Raw genomic sequence first — 11504 nt, 5'->3', positions numbered from 1 at the left:
TAAAGACAAGGTTAAAAAAGTTCCGTGTGGAAAAACTTGATTAGCCAGCAGTGAGGCTTTCCAAGAACAGTGGAAGGTGTTACAGTAAAGTTATAAAGAAGTGCTTAAAGTTTTTGTTTTTGCAGCACCCCTCTGTTCATGTCAAGAACTCCTGTCTTATTGTGTTGTACTGTATTTAAATTATCATTTTTTTAAGTTTTTCATACAGTGTGAAAAGAGCCAACCTAAAAATAGAAGAACACTGATATCAAGAAAAAAAAATCACTAGAAAGTACTAAAATGATCTGTCGATATAAGTCAATGATCTGTCCATACAAATCCATGCGAGTCATTTTTTCTCAAAATCTAAAAACAAGGGCTTTCATATAATCCTTTAGAAATAACAAAGAACAAAAAAAACTATTAGAATGTTAGTTAGAATGACTTTCAACTGAATGTTATAGTAAGTATATAACCAAAAGGATTGTTTTTATGAGTTTTTTTGTAGCTAATTGTAGTTTATTTTGATAACAGTGACACAAACTAGTGTAATAAGTAGAAATGATAGATAGATCGATAGATCGATAGATAAATCGATCGATAGATAGATAGATAGATAGATAGATAGATAGATAGATAGATAGATAGATAGATAGATAGATAGATAGATAGATAGATAGATAGATAGATAGATAGATAGATAGATAGATAGATAGATAGATAGATAGATAGATAGATAGAAATGCCTTAATTGTCACTTGGTCCATGTGTACAATGAGATTGAAGGAGTCACCATCTCAGTGCAAAGAAGAAAAGAAAAACAATGAAAAGAACAATATGACAAAATATAAACATGTCTGTAAAATAATATGTATAAATATATACATATTTGCTATGCACACGACCATTTGACAGCAGAGAATTAGGAAGTAAAGTAACATCCGTAAAATTGAACCAAAAGTGACTGCAACTTTGAGTCTTATATCAAGTTTTTTGGTTGTCAAAAGTATGGAGCAAAATGATTTTGACTCATTTTAGTAGTAGCTTCCTTATTATCAGATCCTAGCTCTTAACGAAAAAAAAAATTCAGCTGTGTTGATTCTGAAAAAACTTGGAGAACAAAGAAGTTCTGAACTGAAATAATAAACTGAAGAAAAATGAACTGAAATATTTCACTTTTCAAAATTAATAAGTAATTGGTCTAAGTAATGATGTCATTAAAAACACGTTATGCCAAAATTATGGATCATGATTAGTCATTAAGTCTGTCCTGCACATATACTGTAATGAAACAACAGCGCACTCACACAGACGTGCACACACAGACACACGCAAAACACACACATCTGGAAAATCTGGGTACTATTGACAAATGAGTAAACGTAAACTTGAACTTTTTTCATTCATTTGAGCAATCAACTTGAATATGTTTTAAGTGTTTTTGTGTGGGGCAGGTGGGTGTGCAGCTGGTGGCCCCACAATTGTTGCAGGCGTCACCATCACCACAGGTGTGGGGCTCACTGCTGCTCAGCGGGAAGGCCGGGCACCAGATGGCATCAGCCTCCCATCTTACTGCCCCAGGCTCACTTATCTTTGACACTGTGCATGTGTGTGTGTGTGTGTGCGTGCCATGTTGACTCTACTGCAATATTGCAGAGGCAAAAAGATATGCTTGTAATAACAACAAGCAGAGCTTCTTTGATCCTGCCAATAAGGCTATGTTCTTGTGTGGCCTGAAGTGAAATGGAGAGTGAGTGTGTGGGCCGTGTGGGTATGAATAGAAACACACGGTGTTATTGCCCTGAGATTAAACAGTATAATGTTAGTCTACAGCGGCTTTGTTTGTTTGAGAGTGAGCATGAACATTTTACAAGAATCAGAAATGTGAAGATGAAGCAGAATATTAGACTTGTGCACAGCCCAGCCTCGCTGGAAGCTCATCCATGAAGGATGTAGTTTTTCATGTTGTAATTTCATGAACATGTCTTAACATTAGCCGTGCAACAGAATCACAAAAGGTGTTGGAAAAACTAAAAATGTCTCTTGATCTCAAAATAATTACAGTAGAAATTGATTATTTATTTTAATTTATCATTTTTAAGAACCTGTTATTGTAGTTTTCTCTGTAGAAACATAGTTTTGTTGATGCTTCTAAAGATCTGTTTTCCTGGCTCTGCAGTCAGATAATTCCACCAGAAAGTAGAGGAAGGGCAGATAAATTAAACCTGCTTCAATCTATCAAAACTGTGAAATAATTTTGAAAACCAAGCATTAAAAAGAACTTTATGTGCTGAAGAAGTACAACTTTTCCCTTTGTTGATACTTGGCGACAGGATTTTGCATAAAATCTGCTCATAAAAGCCAAAAAGTGAATATTTGGCGTTTGCTTCGAGTGGTCCTTAGAAAGACCAGCCTGAAAAAAAATGACATTTTCTTAAGAGGAGCAGGATGACACATTTTGTACTAGTTCTTTGTGGCCATAAAAATCCTGACACATTTAGTAAATAGATGCACCCACTTCAAGAGCGGCTGAGAAACATGCAAAAATTGAAAATGTCTCCCAGCATCTTGGAAAAACGGTGTCACTGCAATCTGTAGGAGGTACAATTCACATTGACACTGTTCTGACAATGTAGAAAGATGATCCATTTTCCCTTTGTGGTAGATGTCTCCATGGCAACCAATGCTCTCTTTTTAATGAAGCGCTAATCCAGCAGGGAACTTAAGCAGAGCGTAGCGTGACCATGAGAAAAATTTAGCCCAGGACAGAGTTTGTGTTTGGTTGTGTACATAGGTTGTGACCTGTGTGGAGCTGTCACCGTTTCTTAGCATGGAGGTATAAAAAATGTTGTTAATGGTGTTAATGCTTTAACCAATCAGAAGAAACTCTTTGGACTTTTGTAAAAAAACAAACAAAAAAAACAAACAAATTTTAGTTCATGTTTTGCTGTTCAAAGCATGAGATGTTCTTAACTCTAAATTAAGAACCAATAATATTAATTTTATGCATTTGTCAAAACGGCCAGCTGTCTGCTGCCAAAAAATGGGCAAACCTGTACGAGGTACGCAGGTGGCCCACAAGGTTGTAGATTGCTCAGTGAGCCCCCAATGTTGCTGTACTGCTTTTTCTGCTGGCATGTTGCTGGCAACAGGTAGTAGTGAACACCTACAATCTTTCTTGGTGCATTTTTCACAACAGTACTAAAGTTTATACCACTGCTATAACATTTCTCAAAACAATTTGTGCAAACTGCAAAACATGGTAACACGTGTAAGTGAGTCACTTTATCAAAAATACTGAGACTAAGTTGCACAAAAGCAACTTAGTGGCTCAAAATGGGTAGTTCATGCTTCAAAAGCACCCTAAGTTCCCTTAATGCCAAAACTGATCATTTGATCTTCAAAAGCAAGTATGTATGTCAATGAAAGTGTTAGTGTAGTCACTTTCATAATCACTCCAGCATCTTTGAGCAATCAAGTCAAAAGGTTTGAACATGTTTTCATTGTGACTGATTACTTTGGAGGTGCTTCCCAATGTCATGTAATATGAAGACAGCCTTATTGTGCCATCTTAGATGACCCCACCCTTACATTGACGTGTTCTCCCTACCATGACAAAGGTGGATAAAGGTGGAAAGATTTCATGTAATCCATAGACACCAGTGAGGTTCACAAATCACTGAAGAAAAAAGGTTTAGCACACTGTCTAGTGGGTCTAGATGACCCAACTCCCAATATCAAAGTGCCTAGGATAGCACAAGCGGTGTAAGAATTCATTTTAACAACGATCCGATTCATATCACAATTTGGTTCATTTTGAACGATCCGATTCAATTTTATTCACTGACCTACAATTAATTCAGGGCAGCTTTAGCCAAAAATTCCACTAGTGTGACTCAGTGATAAATACCTGGATACTGAACAGTGCAGGTGAAGTTTTCCAGATTCCTTGATTTTTTGCAAGATAATCAATTGTAAATTAAATATGTGTACAAACAAACAAGTAAACAGGAATAACTGGCAAATCCATTTACATTTTTCTCATAAAGTTCTTCTCTCTGTTGTTTTCCATATCAAAAAAATGCAAAGGAAACATTGTTAGAACATTCTACCACACCGTATGGTCACATGTCTTAGTTAAATTCAAAGAGTTGGACATGGACTGGAATGATGGGCTGATCATTTTTTGCTGTCATCACACGTGTGTTGTCCGTTGTGATGGTACTTGGTCGTTTTTACATTATAGTATGATTATAGTATGATTGGCAACTCTAAATTGTCCATAGGTGTGAGTGTGAGAGTGAATGGATGTGTGATTGAGGATATTCTACCCTGCGACAGACTGGCGACCAGTCCAGGGTATCCCTTGCCTACGCCCAAGTGGCCGGGATAGGCTCCGGCAACCCCGTGACCCCGAAAGGGAATAAAACGGTTAAGAAGATGAATGCCACTAGGTTGTAGCTAAATGACTACATATTGTGGAAGTTTAATTCTGCTGTGAGAAATGCACCAAGGCGACTGAGAAAAACTGTAACCTAAGACCCATCATTTCAGTAGAACAGAAGAAAGCAAAAAACAAATTAGATATAGACATGGAATCAAAGTCCTTGAGATCAGACAGATGAAAGGAAAACAGGAAACATAACTGCACCATTAATTGTATTCAACAGCTTCTCCTTGGACTCCACAGACCTCAGTATCAATTTACAGTTTTTCTCAGTCGCTTTAGTACAATTCTCAGATCAGAATGAAATTCCCAAAACTATTTGTTCAGTCTTCACATCATGATGTCACTTGTGCACATCATATAAGCAGTTTCTCACTTCTTTGAACAAGTTGCAATTGCTTTGGTACATCCATGCAAATGATTATGTACAATTCTCTGCTCTTTGCTACATTATCAATTGTTTATGTAATGTTGATCAAAATGTATTATATAGTTCAATGTGCAATAGTCTTACTCCTCAAAACACCTAGTGATTAGTTCATCATATAAGTCATTAACTGCAAAATGGTTGACCAAGTTGTCATAATGTGACAAACATATTTCGCTGCATTGCAAGAGAGGATATTCGCTGTGATGTGGATGAGAATTTGTGGCCTAACATACAGGAACGACAAGAGGTGTAGGAAGACCACACCAATTCCTACTGCACTGCCTGTACTGTTGTACAGAATATTGTCCTATCTTTCTTTTCCCTTTGTGTTACTGTTTGCAGTGGGTTTTTTCTATGTTGGTATGACATGGTCTGTCAACAAATTACAATATGAACGATAAAAGTGTAAATGTGAATCTTGTCCAGTCTCCTGCAATCAAACAAAAAAGGTGTAACTTACATTTTACAATAATTGTCATCAAAACTTTAGCCATATTTTACATCAGAACCTCCCTCTAAAGTACACAGTTATATTGACAACATGACTAAGTAATTTGACCGTCTTGTTCGTAGACAATGACACAAGGACTTGACATTCTGATGGCACTGACATGTTCAATGACATAAAGACTTAGTTTTGGGAGATGAACTAAAGATTTTGAGCAAGTTACAGGCTTTTGCAAGAAATCCATAGTGTTTTGCTGTTTGTACAAATTGTTTTGAGAAATGCACACACGTATTTGCAAACTTCAATTCTGATCTGAGAATTGTACTAAAGCGACTGAGAAAAACTGTAAATGCTAAAGGTATACTCAGTCGAACTACCAAAGGAGATTTCATCAGATGCGTCAAATGGCTGTCAGGAGAAAGTATCTTCTGAATCACAGAGACACAAAAGTACGAGTCGGGTTCACAACGGAATAAACCAAAGGACTTTATTATCACAGTGCTTTTTAAGTATCTCACCCAAGGACACAACAACTTCTTCATAACAAGAATTAAACTAACTTATAAACATATACACAAAAATACGCAAAACCTTCTGTAGCAGCTTTATATACCCCTGACTCCAAATATTGGCATATATAACCAGAATCTAGTTATAAAACTTAGATAGATAGATAGATAGATAGATAGATAGATAGATAGATAGATAGATAGATAGATAGATAGATAGATAGATAGATAGATAGATAGATAGATAGATAGATAGATAGATAGATAGATAGATAGATAGATAGATAGATAGATAGATAGATAGATAGATCCTAACTCTAGGTAATTTCAGGCCTCTGGATGTGATAATTATGGCACGTCTTCACCCTGCAGCTACTCCTGTACCCGACATTAAGTGTTGACAGGTTAGTCAGATGTGTCGTTCAGCGGCATTTCAGCTAAACACATCCTTCGTTGCTTCACAATTTGAAACAGCGCTTCTGCAGGAAACACTTTTACTCATTGTGGTATGAATTTGGTTTGGATTCTACAGAATAATTGCACTGAATGAAAGTCATACTGACAACTTGTGGGGTTTTTGAAAAAACAAATTGATTGTTAACACGACCAAATGCAGATTTTCTTTCACAAACGGCATCTTTTTAATGATTATCCTTAAAATAGGAGATAAAAATCTATTTTGTCTTCTTCATTTCCTGGAACTTTTGTGTGCATTTTTAAAAAGGATCTGAGATTACCAAGTATAATTATGTGCTGAGTAAACTCCGGCACGCATGTGAAACAGCATTTACTGCAGCTAATAAAGATGCAAGGACTCTATTGAAGACATCAAAAAGAAGGAGAGTCAGTTTTTTTTTGGCTTCAGCCAAGAAGCTATAAAAATAGAAAAAATGTTCTCAGAAAAAAAAAAATTAAACTGTTGAAGCAAACATGTTTTAGAAGGGACATGCTGATTGATCTTCTCAGAATTTATGTAGGTTTTCTCTTTTCTAAAGATTATTTTCATTTTGCCTTCAGTGGGCTTAAGCGGGTCCCAGGTGGTTCTGTGTTGGCAGAATGGGGATGAGAGTTTCTCTCTATCTCTCTCTTTTTTTTTCTAAATGTCTGGCTTTTTTCTGAAGACAGATGTCTCTGGCAACATCATTTTGCAAACTCAGAACTTTAACCCACATGAAACCCCTGAGTTATGAAATCAACATACCAGAAATAAATGTTGGTGTGGTGAAATCCTCTAAGGCGGCCTCAGTGTCCAGACTGTAGAAACAGCTTCAATGTATAGATGTCTGGGGTTTTGGGGGTGATATTTGGCTCATTTGCCGCGAGATAGAGCAAACAAGCACAATAAACTGATTTAACTTGATTTCTTTCTTTATTTAGAAGGTGCCTAGGGATCAGAGCCCTTCATTGTGTGTGATGCAGTTCTGCCCCCTTCTGACCAGCTTTTGTAAATACAAAAAACATGACTTTTTTTCTAATTTATTGCTGTAGTTTATCCTTTTTTGAGTAAAAATCAAATTTATTAATAGCAAAACCTTTTGATATTTAACACTTTTAGGATGGAATTTATGACATGGAACTTCTCTGTGTTTTGGTAATTGTTTATGGGATCCTTAATGGTAAATAAAAAAATAAATATAAAATTTTCATTTTTATTGTCCTCTTTACTAATGTAACTCCTGCAGACACTTATTTGTAAAGCATGTCTGTTTGCTGACTTAAACGTCTACACCTATGGTTCTCCCACTTGATTTGAAGTGTATTTATTTATCTATTTATTTGGTGGGGACAATACACATTATAATCCAGACAGTAATAGATAAACTGGATTATAGCAATATTACTAATTTACATTGTACATCCTGAAAAGGAAAAAAAAACAGAACATAACTGAATAACACAGATCCAAATAAAAGCACGTCATATGACTAAACCACAGTAGAAGGTTAAAAAAATCAATGTTAAATGGATTGCTTGCCTTTCAACCACTGCTTGAGGTGAGTTCTGAAGGTTTGTAATGTGGGACAAATTCCTGTATGGGATTTCGCAGTCCCATCTAGAGGAGGCCCTAGTCCTCAAATTACATAAAGTACTTTCCTTCAATGTATGCCTAAAACCAAAATGAAGAAAGCAATGCACCCCCCCAAAAAAAGGAAGACCATCACACAGAGGTTTTGTATAATAATTTATGTGTAAAGTAAGTAAAAAAGAAAAAAACATTTCACATAATGCAAAACATTTGATGAATAACAGTTCAAAAGATCTTTAAATTGTGCAGTTATAAAATATACATGAAGCACTGGTGGTCTTACATTTATATGTATGGAATATGTATATATCTATATGTAAATGGATATGCATTAATATATTTATACATTTGTAATATGAATATAAACAATCGCAAAGTCACGGAACAACTAAAAGGGTGAGGGACTTTCCCAGATTCCCCTCTGTCTGGGTAAGAACGTCATGCTGAGATGGTCAGCCTCCTGGTGATGCTCGACAGGCTGCTGGGAGAGGTTGTTGGTCTGTGGGAGGCAGTCTAAGGTCAAACCCTCATGGGGGCAGACAGAGTACTGAGAGAGCAAAGTCACCAGGATGGATTTCATCATCACCATGGCGATGTGTCTGCCAACACAGGCTCGAGGGCCTGAACCGAACGGCTGGAAATAACGACGAGGAGTCTGGAGGAGGAAAGAGAAGAATGGATGAGAGGACCCACATGACACCCCTAAAAAAAACTTCGATCCACATCAATAATTTATTAAATTAAATCAAAACAACAATATTAGCTGAAGAAAGTCACAGACTTAAAGCTGATCTGTTCTGCTTTTTAACTGCACGTGCTTTAACTGTAAAACCTTGTCTGCCTGACCGCAAATGTTGAAATTACTCACATTTTTTTGGAAGTTTTCCAGACTAAATTCATTTGCTTTGTGGAAGAACTCTGTGCGGTGCATGCGGCCCGTATTCAAGATAATGTTGGTGCCCTTCTGCACCCTGTGCCCGTCTATGATGTCATCGAAAAGGGCTCTACGCATGGTGAAGTCCACCACTGGGTGGAAGCGCAGGCATTCGTTGATGAAGCTTTCCAGCACCTGCAACTTTTGAAGATCTTGATTCTGCAGTTGGCTGTCCCCTGGAGCAAAAAGATGATGTCATCAACCCCCATTGCAACTTTGAGCATGAGTAATTTTGATTTTCTTCAGATAAACTATGCTATCAAGCTCCAGAATACATCAAGGACTGTTTCAGGGATTCACAGAGCAGCTCACCAACAATGGTGTCTATCTCCTGCAGCAGTTGGAGCTCAACATGTGGGTTTTGTTTGAGCAGCAGGAGCATGAAAAAGAGGCTGATGGACAGAGTGTCAGGAGCTGCGATCACCATCTCCAGCACGCACTGCCTCACGTTCTCAGCAGACAGCTCACCGTGGCCCTAAAATGCACGAAATCCAAAAATGAAACTACCAAAATTTCCACATTCACCTCTGAAAACCAAAGAGCCAGACCTGCCCCCCTCCCAAAAAAAGAAAAGCTTAGACTTACTTGGGCAAAAATAAGCTCTGCAGTAAAGTTGATGTTGTCCAGCTTCTCTGCTTGCTCCATTTCCTTCCTCTTTCGCTCGACGAGGCTTTCTATTGCATCTTGGAGCTCCTGGCTGAGAAAGCATGCATGAAAGCATCCTTAAGAGTAGGCTGTTGTGAGAGGAAACACTCAAAAGATGCCGAGTAACTCACGCTGCTGTCTTGTGCCTCTGATGAATCCAGCTGAACTTGAAGTAGATGTCAGGTTTGATCAGCACAGTCTGCCACGTGTCAAAATACTTGTGGATCTTCTGCAGCAGCTCTTTCTCTGCACAGTGACACAGTTGACTTCATTATTTCTGACCCTGGATGATCCTTCGTGGGTCACTTTGGACAAGCTGCATCTACAGCTACACACCGTCAACAGGAACACCCAGGAAGAGCCTGTTGGAGATGTCAACCACTGTGCAGCGCAAAAAGCCAAGGACGTCCACGTAAGACAAACTGCTCAGGTTGTCCAGGTGAGTCTGTGTGGAGGTGACGCAAACTTCCACTGTTTGCTGCAGGTTTGGCCCAGTCAAAGCTAAGTTAAAAAACAATAATTAAAGATTGTACAATATTCAATCAGAAAAATGCAATTCTGGTTGATAGATTTTACCTTTGGTGAAATAGGTACGAATCTTTTTCCATAAAGCCACATTGTTGTTAAATATGATTCCCTTCTCGTTCATGCCGATGCAGCTGAGTCCTTGTTTGCTTCCAAAACGCGAGGTGTATTTTCTGTTCTTGAGAACGTGATGCACTGCTGATGCCCTGGAAAGAAACAACCCTGTCAGATGCTCTTATTTATCTGCTTCTGTAACGTCTGGACTGGCAGCTGTAACCAACCTGCTGAGGATCAGGGTCTCCTCTCCGTTGATCCACACTCGAACAATGTCTCCATATTTGTTGTTATAATAGTTGCTGGCTGTGCCAATACCAGTCCAGATGAATCTCAAATAGGACATAAGCGGGCCCAAACCCAAACAGAAAGAAGGTCCTGTTGCAGAGAACATAAATCATGAGGAGTTTGTGATAAATTCCTATTTTAAAATTGAGAGCATCAAACTCACCAGGGATGGTTTTCTTCTCACTGTGACTCCAGACCATTAACAGGAGACAGACGAGCAGGATGAGGGACCTTGTTGCCATGGGGATGCCGGATGGGAGTCCTACAGTGGTATTTGGGGCTATTGAGACTAGCTCTGCCACCAGACATGAAGATGACATTGTCCGATCACAAGCAGGGATCAGATCCATCAGAAAGAAGGATGCAAGCAACAATGAGCACAGCTGCTCCAACCTGATGTGTGCAAACACTGGAAGCTTCCTCGCTTTTCTCTTTATACCAGTCGGAGCTGGTCACAAGCCAGGTCAGGGTAATACACAAGCCACAACATAGTAAGGAAAGGGTAAACAATACACTGAAGACCTTGGAGGGTTGAGTTCTTGCCTATGGCCTTGAATGAACAGGACACAGGCGGGTGGGGGTAGGTTGATCTGGGGTTTTGTTTGACAGTTGGGTAACAGGTTGCAGTCTTCTTTCTTTGAACATCAAAAAAGCCTGGTCGGATATCCTGCACCTAACAGCAGGGCCATGGGATGACGGGAGTATCAGCTACAACTGCAGCCTCATCTTGTAAAATTTGACATTGTTGTTTGGAAAAACTCAAGGAAAAAAGTTCTCTAATCTTTGAAAATGCTTCGACTTGGTGCTGGAGGTTAGCATGCTAAGATATTTTTCACAGATTTTTTTATTTTGAGCTTTTTAGAATTTATATGAAAGGCAGATCTGCAGTTTCCTGGTAAAAAAAAAAGCCCATTCAAAGATCTATCTAAAAGATACTGCATGTTCTTTCTGTTCCAGATTGGATTTCTCTTCAAATACAAGCTGCCTTGCAATCCTGAAAAAGCAGGAGGCAGATATAGATAATGTAGAACATAATTATAATCATAAACTTCTTAATGCCTTAAAACTGACCTAAACCTTTACCGTGAAACCACCATAACCAGACTTTTGCTTAGTGTAGACAAACAGAGGCTTTCTCGTTGTACAGTAGGTTTCTGTGTGTTGTAACTGTTCAGGCTGATCACCATACATATACATACATAAATGACATTGAGACTGA

General features: G+C 38.3%; 1 protein-coding gene across 1 annotated transcript; it reads right to left on the bottom strand.

Moving 5' to 3' along the window:
* Nucleotides 1-7986: 7986 nt before the first annotated feature.
* LOC101174651 (cytochrome P450 19A1-like) lies at nt 7987-10673 on the bottom strand. Its single transcript, NM_001278879.1, has 9 exons — nt 10449-10673; nt 10225-10375; nt 9995-10149; nt 9755-9919; nt 9550-9664; nt 9359-9470; nt 9086-9248; nt 8708-8949; nt 7987-8494 (listed from the first exon to the last, which is right to left on the bottom strand). The coding sequence occupies exons 1-9, from the start codon at nt 10633-10635 to the stop codon at nt 8228-8230; spliced, it is 1557 nt and encodes a 518-aa protein (NP_001265808.1). The 5' UTR covers nt 10636-10673; the 3' UTR covers nt 7987-8227.
* Between the last annotated feature and the right edge of the window lie 831 nt (nt 10674-11504).

Source organism: Oryzias latipes, chromosome 3, assembly GCF_002234675.1.
Source record: "Oryzias latipes chromosome 3, ASM223467v1".
NCBI classification, from domain to species: domain Eukaryota; kingdom Metazoa; phylum Chordata; class Actinopteri; order Beloniformes; family Adrianichthyidae; genus Oryzias; species Oryzias latipes.
Note: the sequence above shows the minus strand (reverse complement) of the source record. Positions and strands in the feature narration are given on the sequence as shown.